The 25536-nt window shown below is 42.3% G+C and overlaps 1 protein-coding gene across 1 annotated transcript in view; it reads left to right on the forward strand.

The window, feature by feature from the left end:
* Nucleotides 1-25536, forward strand: part of PTPRN2 (protein tyrosine phosphatase receptor type N2) — a 665321-nt gene that overhangs the window by 555471 nt on the left and 84314 nt on the right. Inside the window, exons 14-15 of the mRNA XM_040589330.1 lie at nucleotides 2086-2298; nucleotides 22829-23023. Coding sequence (XP_040445264.1) covers nucleotides 2086-2298; nucleotides 22829-23023 — 408 coding nt within the window. The remainder of the gene's footprint in view (nucleotides 1-2085; nucleotides 2299-22828; nucleotides 23024-25536) is intronic.

Genomic DNA, 25536 nt, shown 5'->3' on the forward strand with positions numbered 1-25536 from the left:
GATGGCAGCCCCGGCTTTGTGGGGACAACTGCCTGGCAAAGTTGGAAGCGACATCGACAGTCACTGTAACTACAAGGGGAGAAAGGCCAGCGCGCCTTCTCTCCCCTGTGTTTGCTCGGGGCATTTGACAGCACTTGGCTCCCATCGTTTTCCTGGTTTCTCTCGTGTAGCCCTTTCCCGGCGTGCTTGTGCGGCTCTCACACGGCAGCCGGAGAAGGAAAATGGTTTAGAGCCGTGGTTGCGAAAGCAAGGAACCGAGCGACTCGGGAGCGGTGCCCGAAACTGCCCACCCGCCTCTCCCTTCCCGGCGGCGGTGCCACTGTCCACACGCACGATCCGAGCCTGGGGCCGGGGCGGCCCGGGGGGTCCGGAGGGGAGGGGACGCTTGTCCCTACCTCGCCGATGCGAGGCCGAATACCGCGGCGAGGCGGATTAACGTCCCGGGGCGCAGCACTCGGGGCTGGGGGGGGGGAGGGAGAGGGTCGGCACTTTCGCGGGAGCTGCCTATTTAGATGCAGATTGCGACCTCTGGCCCGGGGGGACGGCGGCCTTTCACGGAGATGCTAATGCAGAGCGCAGCGGCCCTTCACCCCCCGCCCCGGGCCCCCGGGACCGCGGCGGCGGGAGCTGGGCGCAGGCGGCGGCTGCCGTCGGTGCTGCCCCTCCCGGGTTCCCTTCGCAAGCCCCCCCCTTCCCCCGCCCGGGGCGGGCCGAGGCCGCGCTCCCCCCGGCGCGCCTGGGGCAGGTGCCCGGCTAGGGCTAGGGCGGGGGGGCGGCCCCGGAGCCCGCCGGGGCGGGGGGGATACAGCCCCATCCTCCTGGTGGCTGTTGGGATTTGGAGGAGGGGCCGGCCGCCGCCGAGGGGAGGGGAGGGGAGGCGGCGGTCCGGCGGTGGCTGCGCGGGCGCGGAGGCGGGCGCACATGCCTGGCCCCGGCGCCCGCCCCCCGCCACCCGGGGTTTACAAACCCGGCCGCCCTCCTCCGCGCGGCGCATCCAGGCACGAAAATCCGGGAGTCTTATTGAACCTGCGTTTCCATTAACTCAGCCTCAGCCCCGGCTAATCCGCAGCACTGAAGGCAAGGAGGCTAATTAATGACAAGCATTTACAGTCAAGACCAGCGATAATTGCTTTGGTGGCCTTTATGATTACAAGATAAAAATGGACCGGGTCTGACATAAGAGCCACTGTGTACACTGCAAGACAGGAGGAAATTAAGAGCTGGCTAGCTGAATGCGGAGCAGAAAATTACTAATAGAGGAGAGATAATGAATAGGCCGGCTAGGCATTCATGGGGAAAAATCCATTTTGTTACCACGCGAAATTAGGTGGTGGAAAGGAGTTTGCTAATTGTTCTCATCTTGTAGCAACCAGGACTGAGGCAGGGGCGTGCTTTTCAATTCATTTCCCTGGTAATTGTGAAAGGGGGAATGCAGGCCAAATGAGTCTTGCTGCAATTTGCGCGCCTGGTCTTTTCATTTTCATGTTGCGTTTTTAATTGTTGCTAATATAGCTTATAATGAAGCTAATGAGGGGAAATTATTGTACAACTTTTTAGCACATGGAGACAAGTGAAATGCACTAGAAGGATTCTCTCCTATTGCTGCAAAAATAATAGTAATCTGGAGGAGTTTGGAACTATCGGGCTGCTTTTTATCCTTTTACTTCTACAACAGACAAAAGGAAGGACCGCCACCTACTACTACTTCTTCTTCTCCTCCTCTCGGTCGTTCCGTGTTTTATTTTTCACTCCAAGGAAAAAAAAAAACCATGCTCGGATTTTCCCTTGCTGGCCCTGGACGCGCTGCTGCGGGGGGCGCGGAGCTGCGGGACGCGCCGCGGTGCTTGCGCGCAGTCAGCGCGCCCGCCTCCGCCTCTCGGTAGTTAAATGCCACCGCCGGGAGGGGAGGGGACGGAGGGGGACATGCCAGCAGCGCTGTCCCTGCCCCTCCGTTTGCCTTCAGCCTTGGCTGAAAGTTAGCGCTGCCGGGTGTTTCCCTCGACGGGGTGCCCCCCCCCCCCCCCCTTTTCCGCGCAGCTCCGCGACCGCGCAACTCAGGCGCTGCCTCTCTCTCCTCCCCTGCAGAAAAGCAACGTCCCGCCGCTCCCGCAGCGCGGGGAAGAGGCAGAGTCCGCCAAATTCCTCCTCCTCACCCTCCTCTCCCTCGCCTGCATCGCTGGGGTCCTGGCGGCATCGGGGGTCGCCTACTGCCTCCGCCACCGCGCCCACCACCGCCTGAAGGAGAAGCTCTCGGCCCTGGGGGGCGACGCCGGCTCTGACGCCCCCGCCGCTTACCAGGTAAGGAGCGATCGTGCCTCTGCTGGGAGCCGGGGGGGGGCGGGTTGTCCCCGCCGCTGCCACCCCCAGCTCGATTCATATTCCCGCGGATTCACTGGAGCGGCTTTTTACTGCTGGGTGTTAATCTTGGCTATTCTGGTAGTTGCTGTAAATTCGTGCCTAATTAGAAACATTAAAAAAAAAAAAAAAAAAAGCCCTTGCCATTGAAATTCTCTGAAAAATAACATTAATATCCATAATCTGTCACCCTTGCCACTATTAATAATGAAAAATCTTTAACATTTATGAGGAATGGATTGCACGGTTATCTGAAGATGTCTCTCTTTTTGAGTAATCGACTTCTTCGGGGTCTGATATGAAAAGAGCCTTTGACCCGATCTGTTGCCACCTTCTGCCATTATTCAGATAAAATGAAATCTAATGCTGATAGATGGGGAGGTAAACCAGGGCTGGTTCTGGGAGAACAATGGTAGCAGATGTGTACCCAGCGATACAGGAGGACTACGCTCAGATTTCCTGAAATAAATCAGAAACCTCGGGCTTTCTCTTTCAGTTTCTGAAGTGTTGGGTGGAGAGACACTCTGCATCTTCCTGAAGTTTGTTTTAGATCGTGGCACTTACTTCTTGGTGTGTTGGCGGTGTGGTATGCATGTGTTATGGTCATATACCACACAGCCCTGGTCTGCTATACCAAAATATTTGGAGTGCGACCAGGAAAAAGAATTTGAGAATGTGTAAACATGGTTGCTGTAGTATCCGGTTCTGCTGTGCGCCCATAGGGTCTCACTAATGGCACTCTTCGGTCAGGTTTTATTTTACCTTCTTGTTCTGCTGAGGATCAGACATTATGGCCTTTCTGTATTGTGGTGCTGAGACAGAGTCAAATTGGCAGCTGGAAATCATGCAGGAATAAACTCAGATTTCCTCACAAAGTTTGGGTCTGTCTGTACCTCTTACGTGTTAAAGATGTAATGTATTAAGTATGTCTCCACAGGCAGGGTCCAGGGAGATTTGAGTAGAGAATGATAAATACGAATCTTTCTGTAACGGTTAGTATGTTCAGGAATGGTTTTGGTTTTCAGCTTAAATGGAATGTTTACTTAAAAAAATTACTTTACATCCTTAAATTTAATTACTACCAAAGCAAGAGAGTTGAGAGCAAGAGCATTTCCAGTGCAAGAAAGGAGTGTCCTCCAGGGCAAAGTGTGAACAAAACAGCAGTTTGTCAGATCAGTTTTGCTGGCCAAAGAGACTGTGGCCGTAAATATTTTTGTTTGATTTTAATAGGGAACTTGCTGTTGGCTTGTTTAAACCACAGAAGTGATAGGTAGTCTTCCTCTTCCGTTAAACGTGCATAGAAGAATTCTTAATTTAAAAAAATAAAAGCCCTTCAGGTTCCAAAATCACACTTGAAACTGAATTTGTGATAATTAACAGGACAATCTTCCTACTGACAGCTCTAATTAATAGTATCTGTAATTAAAATCATGCCCTTCCAGCAGGAAAATTGTTTGAATTTCTTGGAGTGACCTTTTTTGCCGTTTCTCCTGGGAGTATAGTGGTTGATATTGATTTTATAATGAGCTCTGGTTTGTTTAATAAGAATCTGTAATCCAGACACTAAATGAAATGTATGCTTCATTTCTTCGTCCCAGATTTATATATATTTCAAAATCTTCTTAGTTAGATCCCAGAGTGACATTTTCTGTTTAAAAACAATGACCCTTCGAGGATGCTGCGCAGTTTTGCAATAGCAAGACTGTATTTGTATTCTTTGTTCCTGACCTTTGGGCCCAGTCCTAACCACCTGACTTCTTAAACATTTCCATTGGTTTTTCAGGGGAACTGTAGTCATGAGTGGGAGGAAAAATTTTTTTCCTTAAATACAAAGGTTTCTAAGGGCTTGGCTCTCCTCCCGTGGAAGTAAATGGGAATTTTGCCATTTGTTTCAATGGCAGCAGTAGGAGGCCCCAGTATAGGCAGACAAAATACTCAGGCAGTTTTGATGCTGCTAAGTAACGTTTTACTGAAATGAATCACTGAGCCTGGTTCTGTATATAATAAACTATTCATGTGGATTTGAAGAGAAATAGGATTGAGCCCTATTCCTATCATCAAAATCGCCTTATGTTGAGCTGTGTTAAATGTAATGGATATCTGGTGTGATGCATGTTTTGGATAACATCAATTAGGTCTCAGAAAAGCATCAATTATCTTTTCCCTCATCTTCTCTGATACTCATAGGGGAATAATGTAACCCATATTAATACAGGGGGAGGAAAAAGCAGATAGCTTTCAAAATTGTACCTACTTTGTTCTCTTCTGTTTCCCAAGTATCTACTCAGTTAACTCAGTGTATTTTAAAAATATGAAATATTTCAGCAGCTGCTGCCACTAGACCTTAAAGCACGATACTCCAATATGTTGCTGCTTACAGTTAAGTGATAATTCAGATTTATTTTTTTAATTTGAAGGGGGAGAAATTGGTTTGTATAAAAGGGTCTGGTGGCCCAATGTGATTCAGACAGAACACTGAAATATCACTTTGATTCACATGCTTCTCAAAATGTCAGTGGTTTGTATCTTCACATAAACAAGACTGACCTAAATTTTCAACATTTAGCAGAAGTATTTTTCATCCTAACCCAGTTCAGCTAGTAGAGTTCATCCTGGGTTTTACTCCTTCCTTACTCACCCTGTGAACTTCGAAGAGTTTTTTCCCACAGCTTCGGGTTTGTTGTTCCCCACCACCACCACCACTTCGTGTTTGTGCTGCAGCATACTGGCTTGAGAAGCAGAAAACAGGCAAACCACATTGTCAGGGAGATAAGAGGTTGGCTGCTGAGTGTCCCCCTGCACCAGAGGCTTAGCACCTGTCATGCGACGTCACCATCCCTCGGGCACTCACCTGCCAGCACAAGCAGTTCTGGTGTGAGCACACATCTACTAACACGAGTATTTCTTGTGTAAGTGCGTGCAGAAGTGACCAGTCTTAGGTGGGACAGCCAATACCATGTAAAAGTTGAAGCAGGCAAATGAAATCTCCGTGGTGAGCTGCCAAACAGCCCAATGCCACTTGAGGAGGTATCTTGGCTCTTCAGGTGTTTATAAGGCAAGCAGCTGGCCTGCACGGTGTTAAAGTAAGGTCTGGGAGGCTAAACCCGGCCAAAGGACTGAGTAACACTAGGAACTGGAGAGCACAAGTGCAACTTCACTTACCTTTCAATCACTAAACAGCAAAATGCTAGGATGGTTTAATTGGTGGCTAAGGAGCTTTTAAAAATTAATGGAAATAGTGTATCTCGTAAGATGTTGCATGTGCATAAGCCACATTTTATACATAAAGGCAGACAGTTTTTGTGTACCTTACAAACACGTCTCCTGTCCTTTCAAATCACACGTGTAATGATTAGATAAGTTAGCGTTAGCATTAAGGGATGACTAAAAAGAGGTTCTTAGTGTCTCCGTGGTGCCCCTGCACATGCGCACACCTGCACCCGTGTTTTTAATTGTTGCTCATGTTGCTTTGATCTTCTTTGAAAAGCAAGTTTAGCATTCTGCAAGCCCACTCTCTGGTCCAGGAGATTAGGGCAGGAGTGTTTTAGGAATTTCCAGCAGACACTCTTTGATTTATTTCACAACACTGAGCAGACTTTCTTCATGCACTTTGAAGCCTTTGGAACATAACCCAGAGAAAAACGGGCAGTCAGATATCAGGGGCGGCCTGCAAACAGGGCCACTAAGTGCACATCTTACTTGTCACTGCTCCCATTAGCGAGCAATTTATTAATGTAATGAGTGTATGTTAGCGACTGCTACTATTTAGGGATGCTCTGTTTGATTCAGGGTGATGTATTTGTGAGTCCAGCTGAACCCTGGCTTTTGACCCCCCTGTGGAGAACGCTGCATTGTGCGAGATGTTAAATCATCAGCATATTTTATACTTTGTGCTGCAGAACTTTCCTATGAGCATAGCCTTCTGCATCACTGGTAATGCTCGGCAAAATGTGGCCCATAATGGAATTTAAAGGCAAAAGTTAAAATGCACTGAGGCTGGCTTCAGAAAGCCTGTCTTTTAATATTTTATGTCAATAATGTTCTTTTTAATTTTCCTTCATCTGAGCCAAACGAACTTCCTTTAAAAAGCAAGGGGGCAAAGACCAGGCAGTTTACACCGAAGTTCCTTCTTAAACTGCCTTAGTATTCAAGGTTACGTGAGCCGTGCACTGTCAGTGCAGCTGTATTACATCATCAGCTGTTTTAAAAACTTCTTCAAATAATTTGATTTGTCAGGCATATAATTGTAAATTATATGTTAAATTCTACGTTATTACATGTATTATATATAAATGATATATTTCTTTGTTAAATACAGTCTTATTAATTATATGATCTTTCTGGATTCAAAGCCAGTAAGAATTTCTCTGTGCTTTTATAGATTTGATCCTGCTGGTATTTTTTATTAGAGATTTTAAGAGCACGGTATTTTCAACAATTACGATAAAAATTTTGCTGCACATATTTTAAAAGGCTCCAAGTGAAAGAATCCCCTGGAAACATATTCTCTATTTAACCATCACCCAGTTTGTGTGTTTAAATATAGGTAATTCATTACCTCTAATATAGCTTCATATTTTACACTTTAGACGTTCATAAGCAAAGTTGTTATTACAGTATTAGACCTTAGTGTTACATTAGTACCGTATATCAGCTCCTTAGAAAATTGATTTTTGTGAACCAAGTGAAGGGGGGGGGGGGGAGGGGGAGGGGGGAGGAAAATTTTGCTGTTCTTATTTATCAGCTTCTCAGTAGCCCTCCAATAAACATCAGGATGGGGACCAAGGAAAGCTGGTAAACTGGGGACAGTCAGTACCAGAAAGTATTACCTCCTGCCTATGTAAAACCTCGTTTTTAAGGACCCTCCTACACTTAAACAAAAAAGGTAACACTGAAGACTAAATGTATTCAGTACATGAGTATTTAGCAAGCATTTCAGTAAGAAATACATTTAGTAAGGATTTTGGATAGATTAAAATGTTGCCATAAGGCTGGATGCCATGAAGGGCTTGTTTGTGTCGTCTTCTAGGAAAACAAAGGATATAACACATTTCTAATCTTTTCCTGTGTCCTTATTAAAAGAGAAAAAAAAAAGATTATCTCACGTGACTCTGTAAAGCAACAGGACAAACTATAATGGCTTGTAATAAAGCATACAAGGGGAGGTATATGTATTAGAAGAGTTCTTGTCCATTTAAGTCTGCTTATTGTGTATTATGTGAACAGTTTTCTCTATTTTTAATTAGACTTTTGCCTTAAAAGAAAATTTCAGAAACCCGCAAATACATTGTATGTAATGTTGTTACATAAACCACTGTACTTTAAAGGTGAGGCAGTTTTCACAATGTGCAAAATATAGTACAGAGTAGTCATGTATAGAAATAATGGGAGAGGAAAAGAAGTGGGGTCTGTTTTAAGGTGATTAGAGGAGAGTTTACCTTGTGCTTAAATACTTTATTGAAGTCAGATAGTGGATGGCCAAAGCAGAATGAGGCAAAACAGGAGGTGTGCAAATATGGATTTAATTTCTAATCTGTTTTTTATCTGATTAGTGTGCAGAACAATCCACAATTCCTGTGGTGCAGTGGACTATTCCCTAACCTTGCTTCCTGTGGTAGCCATAAAATTGAGTTAAATGGTAGTAATATTTCAGAATAGTCTATGAATTATTAAATCAGCAGAAATTTACCAAACATGTCCGATTGATAAGTCGGGATATCAATAAATAAATAGGGGCATGTTTGCTACCATAGCCCTAGCATTTAAAATCCACTTCAAAATACTGCTTAATGAGAAATGCTCATCCTAGGTGCTAAAGCTCGATGGCACAGATTGCAGAGGGTACTTCAGGAAATTATTTGAGACTGTCGTGCCTGTCTGTGAGGAGCAGTGCCTCCCCATCTCCTCCTGCCCTGCTCTGTCTGCTGCTCCAGCACGCGTGGCCCTGGCAGTGGGGCAGCCCTGGGGGAACTGCACCCGCTGGGTGACAGAGGTTTATTGGGCTTGTTACGAATGGCTCTCCTGCAAGCTTTTCCTCTTTAAGAAAATAACTTTTGTAAATTACTCGGTGTTGGAGAAATAGACTGGCCCTGACCACAAGAGGTTTTATCCTCGCAGCCCAGGTCCTGGGCTGCTGCAGCAGTGGCAATGCAGCAACACTTTTGAGTAAAAGAGTCTTTACATTAGAACGGGCAGGTAGAGCGCGAGGTTTTTTGCAGATATGGAAGGAAAATAAGTATAGATGCAACTCCTGGAGTGCTTGGATGAGAAGGTGTCATGTGAGTTTAGGTCTGAGTAATATAAACCATCTTTTTCAAGTAGTTGGCTGTCATCTGCATAGGATTAGTGCAGAGTGGCAGGGGGAAGGTGATGTTGACCCTCTCTTCTTACTCAGCTTTGTTTATTTTTCCCTGTAGAATATGGTGTTTGAGTTTGGTGTTTTGTGGAACAAGGACAAATGTGCTCCAAGCATCTTGCAGTATAATTTCTGTGTATTTCAGATGTAAGAAAATGCTAAGAAAAAAATAGTAGGAGGGGAAATTAAGTTGGTGACTCATTTTTAATTACTGGGAAATCCAGAGTCCTTACCCAAACAGGCATTATTTTTTTTTTAATATGCTGGAGGTGCTCTGGACTTGCAGGCTGCATCTTGCCTGGTAAATTAAACTGGTAAATTGTTTGAATGGCCCTGGCACCATTTCAGGCCAAGCCACCCAACCTTCTCCCAGACAATTTCTCAGCACAGGACAAGAAAAAGACATACTCATTCACTAGGCAGTTTTCTTACTAACTTGGCCATGGCCACCCGATTTTAGAGGGTGTGAATTACTGTTGCTTCATCTGTTCTAACTGCTCGTCTTGGACCACCGAGGTCCATGCTTCTGCTCCCAAGCATTCCCACTCCCACCTCAGAGCCCCTGCCACCCATCCCTGCCATGCCGCGGGCTGTTTGCCAGCTGAGCGTGGGCTGGTTCTGGCTAAGTACAATGGATTGTCTCCCCCTGGTAAATTGATTATGTCCCAGTGCCTGTACGTTACAAAGAAGCCAAAGATAACCACAGCCTTGCCTAATGGGCTGGAGAGTATTTGATTTGTAGTCTCAGGCTGTACGTCATTTCAAGTGTCCCGATTTCTTTTTTTCCTATACAGTCTTCAGTGGCATTTTTTTTTTCCTGATGTAATGTAGAGGATAATCAGGCCTGTCTTTCCTACACATTTCTGCCTTTTTTTCTGTTTTAAGGTTTTCCTTTTTCTTTTGGAGCAGCTCTGTTACCATGTTTTAGATTTGACACATTCTTCTATTGTATATTCACTGAACACTCAGCAGCTAACACTGCAATCTGACTTGCTGAGCCTTTCATATTCCTTCAGAGTGCTGCACTAGAAAAAAAAATATATTTTAAAGTTTTTAACTGGGAAGGTTTTTTCATTTGCAGAATGAATCTTGTACCAGGGTCACATTCCCTGGGAGAGAGTAGAAGTTAATTTTGTGTATGTGAAGAACTGTTGTAGGTAATGTTTGTTAGTTCTTGTAGGACCACATTGCCTGCGAGCAGGAACAGGTCGCAGTTTATTCTCTGAAGTCTGTAAGGTACATTAAAAGCGCTGTTCTTACAACTTTCTTCTGGGTACATCTGTTCATCCTGCACACCGGTCTCATGCAGTGAAAGGGAGGAAGAGTGGGGGATGCAGCATCGCTTCCATTCCCCTTCTCGGTGCGGGCAGGCAGATGCTGTGCCTGGTGGCGTGCTGGCCGAGCAGCTCCGTGTTGTGCCCAACACCAGCGAGAGCTCAGCTGCAAATGTCTTGGTCCTTCCTGCACCGTGTGTGTGTGCTTAGCCTCAGTGAAGGATCTGAGGCTGACCACAGCCACCCAAGGTTTCACCTGGGTAAACCCATACGGACTTGGTGGTTTGGTGGGACAGGTGAATAAAAGTAGGTTTCAATTCGTCAGCTTTCCTCTGCCTGTAGCCCTGTTCTGCAGCTCTTGCAGGAATGTCACCAAGTGGAATATTCTGAGTGGACTGTGAGGTGTTTGCTCATTTTGTTTTACTGTGGTATAAACTGTAGAAGAAATAAGTTTGGGTAGAGCAGATTGGAGCTCTCCTGGGGTCATGCTGCTCAACCACTCCAGTCTCCTCAAAGGCCGGAGTGAGAGGTGCTGTCTCGAGTGGCCTTGGGAGCGTGTGTGACATGCGAGGGCAGGGGGACCCATGGATGACCTCTGAGCAGAGCTACGAAGAGTTAAACATTGAGGATGTGTTTTGTGTTGGCTGGACAAGAGGCCTCATTTCTTTCCTCTCAACCAAGGACAAAGCTCCAGCTCCAGTGATGAGGACCTCCTATCCAAGATGTTTTGCTTTTTATGTATTTATGTGCACAACAGAGATTTAAATGCTTTCTAGCAGTTTAAAAAACTGTAAAAGAAAAGTGGAGTGATTCAATGCCACCAGCAAGGTATGGTAAAGGACTGAGACAACTCACCAGACTTCTTTGTACTGAGATTTTTGCTATCACGGGTTCTGAGCTCTCACAGCACCAGTGTGTGTCCCTGCAGTGTAACTCAGCTGGGGCATTCCTGCAGCTCGTCATATTCCAGTCCAGGCTCTCAGCTTTCAGCATGCAGATCCAGTTTTCATCACTCGTATTCTTACCAAACAACCAAACCAAGACTGAAGAAGGTAGACTGTAAAAGGATGCTCCTAGAAGTTAAATCATTCTAAGAACCAGAATTAATTTGGTGAGGAGGGTGGGAGAGAATACCTTTTGAACTGGAGAAAATCAAATTTAGTGTAGGTGGCTTATCCAAAGGAGAAAGTGCATGGGGTTTTCTCTAAGCTTTGCTGACCAGTTTCTACACTTTTTTGTCAAAGACAAATGAGTGACATTTTATTGATGTTTGCTGGGGATGACCACATTCTGAACAAGCACAAATTTTGATCAGGGAAATGGTTTGTTAAATTTTCAATATTTCTGGTAAATCCTATTAATTTTCGCTACAGTTTTTCTTTTTCTGTTTTCCTGTCTAGCTAACATAGTTGCAGGCTTCTTGGTGATTCCTTCTTTTTCCATCTACATAGGGCTGCTGCTGCTTTGCAGAACCAGGTTCTGGCAGCATCTCAGAGATCTCCAAAGTGGCTGATCTTGCCCTCCAAAGTGGGAACAGCTAATCATTGTGTGATAAAACTCGCTTTTGGTATTGGGTTTACATGCATACCTTGGCTGATTAAAATCACTCCCTTTCCCCTCCTGGAAGGCTACCTAATTGGAGGTACATGCATTTCACACAGGTGCAAAGGCTTTGCCTTGGTTGTGCTGTCTGACAACAGCAGTGGTATGTGGTTTGAGGTGGGTTGCAATAGAGCCATAGCGACAAGCCCTACCCATTGTCCTGTACTGCTGGTCTGAACATCCCCCTAATCTCCAAAACTGTATGGAGGGGAATATTCATGTCAGAGAAGTATTGATCTTTCCCACTAACTACTAACAGAAGAACGAGGGAAAGATGAAAAGAAAAAATTCAGTACGCTGCTGCTTTTCTGACAGCTTGGAGGAAAGAAACTTGGATTTTACCTTTTTCCAACTTCTCAACTGGAGTTCATCCTGGCTTCGTGGGAAAGAAAAATGTCTTGTGTGGAGTGATTTGCTGGAAGAGATTTCACTGCAGTGGACCGCAGCGAAAGCTGCCAGTGGCTGGCTGTCCACGTAAGGATAGGAGGAGAAATGTGATGGAGCTGAATTTAGTTTTGGGAGCAAGAACAATTTGCATATGTAAATTTGTGTTGTATAGTGAAATTATGTCATATAGCATCTCCTTCTGTACTCTGGGAAAATAATATGTACAGTAAAATGGGAATGTAAGCATGTACATTCCATATACTGTCACCCACAAGAGTGAAATAAAGAGCTGCAATTCCTAATTAACCACACCGGAAAGCACTTGGATATGAAGTTAAAGCATACAGAAGGGTTGCCTAGCAAGCTGGTCCGAACTTCAGCTTCTTTTTGAAGGTCTGGGTTAACCCAGTGGCTCTCCAGGCATTGTTGACTAATAATTTTATTTGCTTGTTTGAGGGCTTTAGAAGTTAATTAAGTATAAATCAATGCTTGAGGTTTCTGTGAGTGCTGGTCCCGCCATTGCTGAAGGAACAATGCCAAAGTGGAGGGAGTGAGGAAAAGGTGACAAGAATAATTAAGGGCATGAAAACTCATATGAGAGAGATTGAAAAGACAGGTTATTTCTTCTAAAACAGTAACAAGTGGCAGTGTAGAAAAGAAGTATATAAAGTGAAGAACTGAAGAAAGAGTGAAACTCTTACTCTGTCTTCTGCCTAGTACCAGGGTAAAGACATTCAGTTAAATATATACCATTAAGGACTAATAGAGGAAAATCTGTCTGCATAATACAACTGCAACACACAGCACTGTTTCTGCAGCATGTTGTTAGCAGGAATCTCAAAACCCAAAGAAGCAGGTGAGAAAAAATCTCCCAGGTAATAAAACAGCTGATAATGTTTTAGAAGATGTCTGTAACTTCATGCCCTAATTCTTAAAATAGTCCAAAATTAAGATGTGACCGTTTTGGGAATATGCCTACCTTCCTTGTGTTCTCCTGTGGTGTTCCATGGGGCTTCTTGCAGACAAACTAGTGGAGGGGTCCAAAGTGACCCTGTGCTTGCGTGAGTTGGCAGAGGGAAACCCAGGAGCTTCAGTAATGGCCAAGGAAGTTCTTTTCTTTGAAAGAAAACACACACATTATCCTGCTGCAGGATGGATTGGAAGCGATGCTGTGGGGCAGGTCAGGGATAGCAGGGAGGTCTGCAGCTCCGCTCTGGGCCAGCAGTGCCAGGGCAGGACCGCAATCTTGGTTGAGAGTACGGTTGTACGGAGAGACAAGGGATGGCCCAAGAGAAATGGGTGTTTTTGCTGGTGTTGCTGTTTTCTCCAAAATACAAAGTCTCCTTCTATCTCTGACCATCAGTACTGGTGGCCCCTCTTAGTTTTGCCAGTATCTTGTGTAACACTAATAAAGTGAATGTGTAGAAATACTGACCAACATTTTTAATCCTTGCAGACTTTTGTGGTGTGTGATAGAAAGAATGTCTGTTCTCAGAGACACGATGGAACTCAGAGATACTATTTTTTCCATAGTTTAGTATAGTTTCCTTGTATTACTAAAGAGGTGGCTTGCAATAACCTGCTCTGACTTAGTGGCAACTTTGTGCTTTATAGATTCTTTTTTTTACAGTTTCCTTGTTCACAAAGTTTGTGTTTGTTCGTCCTAGTAGAGTTAGAGTGATTTCATTTTTATTTTCAGTGGGGAACGGGTGGAAAGCAATGACTTTAGTTTTCAAATCAGGAGAGGGTAATGATTGGCAGTTTCAAATGTCATGATAGATGATGTTCTGAAAAAAAATACGTCGCTGATGGCCATCGTTGATAAATAGTTCCTTATCCCAGCATCACCTCTTACACGTATGGTCATCTTCTATGAAAAAAAGTATTTGAGGTTTTTAGGACTTATTTTCGTATTTCTCTGACTGGTTTTAGTACCTCTCTTACCATGAACGTAGTTACATGGACTTAAGGAGAAGCGATAATAATCTTTGCAATGGGGTAAAATAACATTTTTAGACATAAACTTGTAGCTATATGTTTGTTTCTTTTCAGGCTGGAAGTGCATGCTGAATTCTGCTGGCAGCTGGGGATTCTTATTTCTAGCAGAAATGATCTCCCATTTTTAATCCTGCAGGGCAATAAAATAGTGGACTACACAGCCTTAATGTATAGCTTTCCTGAGAAACTACAGCTGGCTTGGGACTGCATTTTTTGCCTGCTTTGGGCCCCAGGCAACTATAAACACTGGGAGTGGAAAAGGAAACATTTGTGGCAGTTATCTTTTAAAGCCCTGGCATCTGCTGGAAGCTGGTCAGGCTTTGGGTGGGTTAGCCAAAGTCAAAATACATGATGAATTTGCACATGGTTCTGCATATGGCCTTTCAGGTTAATTCAATCGTTACTACGGTTTATTTGTAACGCATACTGTGCTGTATGGCTCTCACTGTGCTAGCGGTGAATTTACTGTGCAAATTCATATTAAGAAGCAGCTGTGCCCTCATGAGCATCTATTTGAGTTAGTTAAGATGGACAAAGTATGGAAAAGGTGAAGTTTTTTTTACGCCTTGTTTTTCTCTGTCTAGTTACTCCTTAAGAAATCTTTCCTCTCCCATCTTCATACGTACTATATACGCTACATGCAATGCAATTTGGAAACCAGCACTGGTTGAAACCACCAAAAAAATATATTCTTTTTTTCTTTTTCTTTTCTTTTCTTTTTTTTTTTGGAGGGGGAGTATGTGTGTGTGTGGCAGGTAGATCAGTCTCATATCTCGCTGCTCCAGAATTAGTTGTCTGATTTGCAAGACCAGTAATGCTCAGACACTGTCAGGGACACCCTGAGAAAAAAATGGGTGTTTTTACACAAGTAAATCTCAGCTGACTTCAGGTTTATGGCTTGCAGATCTTTCCTGTTAGAAATAGTCCCTGGTTTCCTTGGAGGCATCCAGATAGTCTCTTTAAATCCTGAGAGAAACACCATGATGTCGTTATGACCATGATGTCATTATGCAGGGAAAATACCAGTTCAAATCTGTTTAAAGAAACATGAACTTTCTTCATGCATCTTCTATCTGTGAAGTCCAGTGCCCTCCAGTCACGTTAAGGCAGGCATTGTTTCATAAAACTCTTGCTTTTAGAAATCAAGAATATCAACTGTTTTATAAACTCATACACAGTTCCAGATAGAGTGGTCTTTATATTTTTGTATGGGAAAAAATTCCTCAGTAGAGTAACCTAAACATGGTCTTCAAATGTCACTGACCCTCTGGAAAGCGGTATTATCCCCAAAAATGCCTGTGCTTTGCTGGCATGGATAGCGGGGAAAGCACAGTACCATTATTTCAGGTAAATATCATTAGACCTATGGTGTCACATCTTCCTTGGTGACATGAGCCACATAAAGGACTTCTCCCTCCTTCAGGAGCTTCTGGGCTATTTAGATGTCTACCTCATTGATCAGAGGTTACTGAAAGAATTAAAGTTAAAATATTTCCTTAAGCTGTATTGCATAGTCAGTCCTGTGCAAGCCAGAAATTTTCTCGTCTGCTGGACTTACGGAGATGTGTACAAGACCATGATGGCTTTTTGTTTCTTAGATTTGGTAGGATAAGACTGTGCAAATGCTTGAATTTAAAGAGAGGGAATAAAACAAATAAATAGAAATAAAGGAAGAGTCATTTTCCATGTAAAGATGCCCATGTTTTGTTTGCCTTTCCCCTCCTGCATGACCTCTGCTTTCTTTGTGTACATGAAGAAAGGGGAATTGTAATTACAGGAAACACTTGCAATGCTAAAAATAATTAAAATTTTTAATTTCACAGACCATAATCAAAGTCGGATTTTTTTTAGGAAAATTAGTCTCAAGCCTGTGTTTGACTGCAATGCTCTCAAAGAGAAACTGCAGCCTTGCCTTTTAGGTCATTTAAAAACCAAACAAAGCAAAACCCCAACACCAAGACTCCGAGTTGTATCCAGATGTACAGAGGGTACTGCAGTGCGAGAGGGCAGACGATAAACTGAACTGGACAGACTAAGGCTGTATTGACAATCAAATAAATACATCTTGCTTTGTTCTTTTTTTAATTTTTTTTTCTCCCAAAGGCTATCACATACAAGTCTAGATAAATACGAATTGTACAGAGCATGGATATGTAACGATACATTTGATGCTGTGTCTCTCAAAATGTTACTCTCAAACATTTTTCCATTATTTCCCTTTGCTCCTTTTCTGAAGGCACACTGATCTCAGCGGTTGCCTTTTCTGGCAAGGACAGAGAATAGATGTACAGCTGTGCCACCTATGTAAACAGCTCTTTTACTCCTGGACAAAAAGTATGTTAAAATGAAACTAAAGCTTGAAAGTATGTTTCAGTAACTCAAAAATAAATGGTAATAAAGCTGTAATTATCCCCAAAGCTACAAACAGAGTAAATAAGTTAAAGTTAAATTTATAACACCTGCAAGCGTATTAAGTATGCAAAAGCAAAACAAAGGCAGCCAAATGACTTTAGCTTCACCCTGTAGTAACACTAAGCAAATTTAGTTAGAGAATAATGATGTTTGTAGTCCTAGATTCATTTGTCTTAAAAAATGAGCTTACCTTATTTTTTCATTTTTTAAATCTCACTGTGTTATGACTGCATCCATAGCAGAACAGTTGAATCCATGCTGTACGCGCAGACCTCAGCTCATCCTGTGAATAATGCCACCTTAATGTAAAGTGAGGCTACTATTTAATTAAATGTATTAAAGCTGAGAAGAAAAGCACTTTTAAAGATCTCTTGTTCTTTCATACCTAGCATATAAAAGGTTACATATAGTCTTAGTTTTCATTAGATTTTGTTACAGACTACAGCCTTGAATCCTTTCGAATAGTGAGCATTTTTAATTTAAAATTTCTACAAAACAATTTTGGTTTGCATGTAAAGTGAACACAGTGCTATTGTGATCATGCCTGCTTAAGCAGATTTGTTTCTGATAGACTGTTGGGCAGGTCAAGTTGAAAGGGCTTGGTGAACACTCAGCTATCACTTTTAATAAACAGTAATTTATTTGTCTATTTGTCTGTCTTTGCCTGCATTTTCTTAATAATTATACCATGGAAGAGTTTATTCTCTCTTATATTTTGTAAATACTGAAAATAATTGTGCCACACTTGTTTCTGGACTAGCTCAGGTGATTTCCATTTGAATTTGTTAAGCAAAAGATTTTTAAAAGTGTGGAAATGTTAGTCCTATTTCCTGGAGTTTATTTTTGGAGTTATGTAAATTTGGGGTCAGTTACAAAACTGTATTATTTTCATTAATATAAAAGAATGAAATTATATTTCTTTTTTTTATATAATAAACTGGAGAGTTGGCATTTCCCTCAGATCCCAGGCTCCTGTTAAGCAGATCTGAGGGAAATGTGACTGGGGAAGAAGAGCAGTATTTTCGATAGAAAACTGTTTTCATTTACTTTGGACTAAACAGCTCCATTTGTAATGCACCTGGTGTCAGCTAGATGAGAACTATTCATGGGCCATGGTCAGTAGCTGGACTTGGACTACCTGAAGACACTGCATAGTGCATTCACATGAAGTAGGTGTATTTTATTAAAGAGCAACATCCTGACCGAGTGGTGGAGTGGCTCATTTTTAAAGAGTAATGAGTGGAAAGCTGAGGTGCGTGTTGGTCATCTCTTAAGCAGGATGCTCAGATCAGGTCTCCCACCGGTAACTTGCCACGCTGAGGTTTTCAGATCCCATTTTTGCAGCTAGAACAGGGGAAAAGATTCAATTTTTCAATTTAATTCAATTTCAATTCAAGCCTTAGTTCCAGCTGGTTTTAGTTCCATGCTTGCCTATACTCTTAGTCCTTACCAGGACGTATACATAGATTTTTCTCCAAACCCAAACATTTGAGTAAACTATGTGGTCTTGGTGGATTTTCCAGATAGCTACTGTATTAGTTGAACTTGATGGAAGATAAAAATTTCTCCGAATTGTTGTGTGCTGTCTTGCCCTTCCATGACGATGGCTGCTGTGCATCACAAAGCCAAGTGGCAGCAAATGCTGCTGCTGTCACTGACTGGGGACATCCAGTAGAGGTGGCCTAATGCTTCTGCTGTTGCATCCCTAAACCAGACCTGGGCAGGTATCTGTGGGGTTCATTTCTGAACAGTCTTGATGCCTCCTTGGTTGAGAGGAGAGTTTCTTACTCATCTCTTCAAGTGCAGAAACACATCTAACACAACACAGTGGTAAGGCTGGGTCTCCATCCATGAGGGCTGTTGTCCTTTTGGCACAACACATCCCTTGATGTCCTTCTTTAAACATGGATAAACTCCATCTGTGCTGCAACATGGTTCATTCACAAGCGGACTGTATGGATTTGAGAATCCATTTGTTGTATGTGAGGAATTAATTGTTGGTTTGTGCATCTCCCTGTCTCCGTGAGGACAACCAAGTATCAGGAGCACTTTAAAACCTCATTGGAAGAGGTCCAGGGGTTTTCTGAGAATACTGTTTATGGTTTGTTTAAGGTTATCAACTATGTCTCAAATAAAAAGCTTTCTACACATGATCATTGTGCTGTACTTTGAACTCATTTAACTGGACATTATTTACAGAATATTTATCTTGGTTATGGCAGTTTTTGTCACACAGCGATATTACTTTTCCATTATATACTGCATGTGACCACCGCATAAGTTTGATAATAAATGTTGGGAAATAAAAAACAGAGTAAGTGCCTCAGTATGATAGCAATTCTCATGTGATGGGAAATAATGTCATAAACTTCAAATTACCTTTTAAATAAATGTTTATGTCCAACCCATCCATTAGATCATAGCCTGAAGGGTCAAAAGGATCATTTCTTCATATTTCACTGTATGCGTTATGATTGCTTTTTTAGGTGTAAATGATGTTTTTAAATGAAGAATGGCACTCAAACTATACACAAACAACGGCTAGACATTACTGAGTCGCAGTACAGCAGAAATAGCCTCAGCCACTCGGCTAAATATAGAAGCGCAGCATTAAATTGAATTCATTCTTAGAAAATATTTTTAATGGTGTACGTGCCGAGACGATGCAGAAGTACAGCTCGTGTCACACTCACAGCTTTGACATTTTAGTCAAGTTTTGCAGCTTTGACATTTTAGTCAAGTTTAAATTCTAATTGTGGTTTGGTAGATGGCTGATTTGCTAAATGCTTCTGAGAGCAAAGATTTTGGAGAGCGGGGAAAAGCTTACCTGAGCATGCAGAGAAGTGTACAGGTAACAGATACCATATTAATGAGGCTCTTACCCGTCTAGGGCTTTGTGTGCTTGTAGAGTGATGCCATCCCTGCAAGTGCTGGGGGATGGCGTTTCCCTGAGAGCCCCTTGTATGAAACACCCCACCCGGTGAGACCCCACTATTCCCAGCACCTTTTGCAGGAGGGGGACATGGCTGACCATCTCAAGGATGAAGCAAACCCAGAGCCCCCCATTTAGACATTTTCCTGCTCTGAGCTGGACCTCCCTGGTCTGTATGTCCTGGAGGAACCCATGTTGCTCCCCAAAACGCCCCACATGGTCAAAGCTTTTATATGTGATGGTGTTAACTGTGTTATCCCTGGAGTGCTAGGGTAAAAACCCAGCTGGGGGTTGGGATGGTTGGGCTAACAGGGAGGTGGCTTTGCAGAAGCAGAAGCTGTAGGTGTCCTGAGACTGCTGACCTGCACGTGGGGATGGGGCAGGTTCCTCAGGCTGGGCTGGCCTGGCTGGTAGTGGGGGAAGGAAGAACTGTCAAGAGCTGTTAAGACTAATCTGGAAATAAATTCAAGAAAAAGCTTGTGTTTACAGGCAGGGGAAATCCCATTGTCTTGGAGATTTAAAGCACCAATCAAGAAATTCTGTAGTGTTTTTGCTGCAACTATGATCTGACCTTCCTGTTTACATTAAACATTTTTTATGGCAGTGTGCAGTGACGTGGTTGCTTTGTTTAAGGTAGTTGACAGTTCCAGCAGTTCTGGGAATAGTTGTTTTGGTTCTATATATGTCAGGAAAGAAATATGTTAATATTTGAGATCAGATTACTTTTTAAACGTATATTTATTGTGTTTCTCAACCTTCTTTCATGAGGACCACAAAAGGGTTAAACTTAGTTTTTAAAAAGCATTTCTTTGTAGCGTATTAAGTATTTTATGTCCAAAACATTGGTTTTAGTTGGAGGTTAATCTACCGAGAACCAGTTGGCTGTAATATTGCTTCTTCTGTCATTATCATTTGCGTAAAAATTGTATATTAATTTCTTAGAGTTCACTTGATCCTGATTCTTTTTTGTTAGCAGAGGTCTATAATCCTTTCCACAGCAACCGCTTGTAAAAGCAGAGGATTATGACTTGAGGCAGGATATGAACAGCAGGAAGAGATCAACTTAAAAACAAAGATCCTGTTTAAGTACAAATGCTATTGTTAGCACAGAGTTGGGGTGAGTCAAGTGGCAGGATGTCTATTAGAATATAATAAATTTGTATCTATGCCACATGGAATGCTAGCCAGAAGACATCCTTTGAGCAGTTACGGGATAGACTACATATTTTTATACCTTTACTTATAATACTTTTGCCTGGTCCGATAAACCATTCCCTCTGAGAATGACTGAGATCTAGACATCTGAACAGCTTTTTGGTTTTCTGTAGATTTATTTTTTCTGTCTAAAAAGTTTCCACACTGTTCTACTTTTCCCAAAAACTGCTAAAAGCAGTGATTTGAAATTACACTTACTGCAAGGTCATTCTGAGGTTAGCAATAGCCATTTTGGACTATTGCTATCTTTTCTTATGACATGTGTGATCCTTCAGAGGAAAGGAGAAGGAGAGATTTTTTTTCTTTGCTCCTATATCTAAAACCAAGAAATACAATATTTTTTTTCCTTTATTAAAAACTCTCGGGTTTAATACTGGGAGTTTAATTGACCTGTTTAACACTTAATATATGTGACTCAATTTCAAAGTATTTTTGAAGTTTAATTTTTTTGCCTAATATTTTTCCTGTAAAGTCAGTAGGAAGTGATGAAGGTACCAAGTGACAGAAAATATTCTAGTCAAGTGTGGAAAAACCCTACTTTTTGTAAAACATTGAAAAATTCTTACATGGCTTGGATTAAATTAATAAACGTACAAAATGCAGTCATGGAGTCAGATAGCAGCCTTGGGACAGTCTGTAAAGTTATTCCAACAATGGAGACCACATGCAAGGAGTAATCTGTGCTTCCCAAACCTCTGTTGACTTTATTTTTGTAATAAACAACAAAATATAGCCTGTTTATATATATATATATAAATTTTGTCTCAGTGATTCTTAATTTGCACGTTTGTGTGTGTATATTTTTATGTATATATATAAAATGCATTGCACACCATAGAAGAGTAAAATTCCACATAAGCATCTCAAATGGCAAGTCAAACAGAAGCTTTGGTAGAAGAAAATGTTTGAGGGGGTCTTTAATCATTGCCATGTGGTGGCAAGAGGAGACCCAGTATAATGGTTTCAGTGGGTTTGTCTGAATGCTTGCTACTGCATGGATTAGGATCCCTCTTCAGTGTCCTAAAGTCTGCAAGGTTCAAAAAGAAAAACATAGTCTTAAAGTTACTTTCCTAACTCCAGTCTGAAAAAAAGATTGTATTGCACTTGATATATGGAGGGTTTCAGATCATCCTACTGATGGCACTTGGGCTGCAACTATGTTATCAACGAATAAGAAAACAGAAGCCATGGCATTTCCACAGTATGAATTCTTCAGACTGTATTATTTTGTTAGCCTGAGGCAAGAGACTGTGCTCTTAGTACTCAGATGAGTAATCTGAGACAAATGTGTAACCACACTGCATGTGCAATATGTCCAGATACTATGGACTAGCTGGTCTTGCTGTGCACCATAGGCAGCTGAGTATTTCTTACGGACAATAGACATATGTTTAAAAATGATAATTTTATAATACTGTCTGGGATTTCACCGCACGTAACTGATTCTAAAAGCATTGTATCGATGACAGTGTAACTGGGGGTCTGTTTATCCCATTAGAGTCAGAATTTTATACTGTAAGGAGCTGGTTTTGCCAGCAAGATTTTCTGTTACCTAACAAGAATTCTGTGGTTTTGCCTGAATTTTTTGCATGGGAACAACTGAAAATACGTATTCCCAGCACGGTCTATTTTGGTGTTTTAACATGGCTTGCATTAGGGTGTGTGATAGCTTGAGTTTTCTTTCTTCGCTGAAGCTGCTTAAACAATACAGCGACAGATTTCTGCTTTTATTCTTCGTTAATGTCATTCTTCATCCTCTCTGCCCCACGTCAGGGAGGAAGTGTTGTGAGTTTGCTATTTTAATGAAGAGAAATGAGGCATCTATCAACTAGGATTTATACTGGAGAGCACATCAATCCAGTTGCCTTGAGCTTGCTGAGTTTGCATACCCAGGGCCAAGCACCGCTCTCAATTACTCCTGTGCAACCCCATTAGCTTCAGGAGGTTGTGCAGTTCAAAAGTGGCTTTGCAGAACGCAGAGTGATGTTAGGGGGAAAAGAGGCCATCTGTTAGAGAAGTCAAGCTCCAAAATACTGTTTTCGGTTATCTAAAAGGAGATGTGTGTGCAGTCATAATTAACACTTTTGAAGGGTTGGGGTAGTCACCGTAGAGCAATTTTCATTGAGTATTTCTTTGTAGACGCGCTTAACAGAACAGACAGCTTCCCAAAAATCACTGCAGTGAAGGGGAAACCACTTACAGCCCTGGAAACATATTGTACATCATATGTCTTTAGTAGACTGTATCCTGTAATTACTCTTAACCGTAGGTTGTTTCTTCCTCTCTCTCTCTCTCTAGGAGCTATGCCGCCAGCGCATGGCAGTGAAAACATCTGATCGCCCGGAGCCCCTGCACGCCTCCCGGATCAACAGCATTTCTTCGCAGTTCAGCGATGGGCCCATTCCCAGCCCCTCGGCCCGGAGCAGCACGTCGTCCTGGTGTGAGGAGCCGGTCCAGTCCAACATGGACATCTCCACCGGTCACATGATCTTGGTAAGGCGGTTTTGTCTTCACGGCACGAGAAATTTCATCATTATTTAAGGTACCTGCTCAGCTTTGGGAGAGAGGTAACTTGTAAAGAAAGGGAAGCTGTCTTTTCACAGGTGAAAAATATTCCTGAGCTTTGCTAGTAATCTTAGTTTTGTTTAATTAAAACTAAGGGGATTTTTATTTCCATTTCCTTTTCATTAGGATGCTTTTTTTTTTTTCTCTCTGGGGAACGTTCTTTTATCTTGGACATACGAATTGTTTGTCTGCGTGCTTCAAAAAAGATAAGCCCCATGTTGTCCTTTTGTCCTGTTAATTTGTGTTTACCTCAGCTTGGACAACTGAAGAAAACTGCTAAATTTCTGATCGGCTTGCTGCTTTTTCTCATGTATCTTTGGTGTGCAGAGGTGTCTGAGCTGGGAAGGCAGCAGAATGCTAGTGATTCCAGTAGAAATGAGAAGGAAAAAAACCCTAGAAAACAGAGCAATTTGTTTTCCATTACCTTTATAAAAGGGATCTGAATTTTGAGCCTTGCCTGAATTTTGTTGTCCTTGGCTGAATTTCTTCCAAGCTGGTTCTCTTCTATGTTTGAGATGATCCAAATATATTCTGTTGATGGCCTCTGCATTGGAAGGCTTGGGTTACTTCCAAACACAACTTGCAACAAGTATCCGTGTAGAAGATGGGCACAAGAAGTGTCTGTGTAATGGAGCCTAGGGGCTGGGGCTGGCTGCAGCGTGTTTCTGTCTCTCTGTTAGTGTCCCACTGGGAGAGCTGTAGACTGATCCCCCATTTTTTGTGCATTATTTTCCTCCTCCTTTAAATATTTGCTGGTTTTGTAGAATGCATTGAAATGAGCTGAGAAGTTAGGTGATGGTGAAGACGATGGGTCAGGTGTTGTTTTGCTCTCTATAGTTGATCTCTGCTATTTATCAGTATGGTTGGTCATCAGTAAGCACCCTCTCCAGCTGGTAGTGTTGCTGTGCTTTTGGAAACTTCCTTCTTGAGTTATTTACGCACCACTGGGAGGACTTACCAGCGGGATCTCTTAGGAGAAAACTTCTCTCCACTGTGCCATGCTTCTGGGTCATAATTTTTCGACTTCTTTCTTTTTCTGGACCTCTATTTGAAAGTACTGTCTTCTTCTCAGATACTTCTCAGGTCCTTACAAGCCACCTCACATAATGGAGAAAGGAATGAAGGCAGGCAAACCCCAAAGAGCTAATTTGACCTCAGCCAAGTCACTGACCTCCTTCAGCCTTGATCAGGTCAGCTATAAAACTGAGCAAAAACAGGGCAGGATTGTAAACCAGATGCTTCATCAGAGTATGTCATCCTGAGTAAACAGTTCTTCCCCTGCCCTTGCCTATTCCTCCCCAATAAGGAGTTACTTAAGTATTATGTTAAAATTTAGTTTACAAGTACAGTTTGGAAGGGTTGCTCCCATGACAGAAAATCATTTGTTATAGTTTTTACTGTCCCACTTTTGCCTAACCAGAATTAAAATTCACTTGATTTCCTTTCATAGTTAACTGAAATGCTTGGGGGAAAAAGGAATGTCTCCAATTGCCCAACCGCAAAATAAGTACCAATTCCCATTGTAAGGTTCTAAGGCAATATATTTATATGGAAATAAGAGCAAAATTTCCTATGTAGATGGAAATATACGTTTAACATTTGCAAACAGTTTCAACTACTTAAAATTGAGCAAAATTGTTTTCAGTTATATTATTGGGAAAAATAGAAAATCACAAAATCAAGCTTAAAGGAGAGAAAGTTGCATATGGGAGCCACTTACTCTGGCTCTGGGAATTTCTGCAAAATTACAAGAAAGAATTGTCTTCATATGGCGATAAATGAACTTTAAAAAGTAGTCAGATTGGTCAAGATCACTGTTACGGTGTTGGGTGTCCATAATTCAGTCAATCCTGTTTAACCCTGGATGAACTCATGCATATGTTAGCTATCTAACAGCATGTGTTACATCTTACATGGTGAGGGTTCAGAGAAGGGTAGAAGAAATGCTGTAGTGTCTGGAGAGCACAAACCACACAGAGAGCGTAAAAGCAGTTAATTTGTTTAGTCTAAACGGAACAAACAAAAATCAGTGATTCAGGGGAGTCTGCCTATGTGTTTTGAAATACAGGATGGGGAAAAATTGTTCTTAATGGATGCAGATGATACAATTAGGAAGAAAATATGGGTTAGAATCGAAAGGATCTATTTAGCCTGGATATCAGGGCAAGCCTAATAGGAGGGTCAGGCAGGCAGTGGGATGTTTACTTAAGGGAAGTAGTTAAACCATAAATTTAAGATTTGCTGAAGGCAAAGCTGGGTTAGGTTTACATGGGAAGATCAGCATGGCTCAGCACAGCGCTGAAGCAGATGATTGGACTTGATCAGAAATGCTCATGTTTTGTGTCACGGTGGGTCACACTGAAACCGGAGAGCTGACCCAATTTATGTTTTGCTCAAAAATAAATGCACATATCTGTAATACTTATTTGCCTGAATTTCTC

The sequence above is a fragment of the Falco naumanni genome, chromosome 4 (assembly GCF_017639655.2).
Source record: "Falco naumanni isolate bFalNau1 chromosome 4, bFalNau1.pat, whole genome shotgun sequence".
Classification (NCBI taxonomy): Eukaryota; Metazoa; Chordata; class Aves; order Falconiformes; family Falconidae; genus Falco; species Falco naumanni.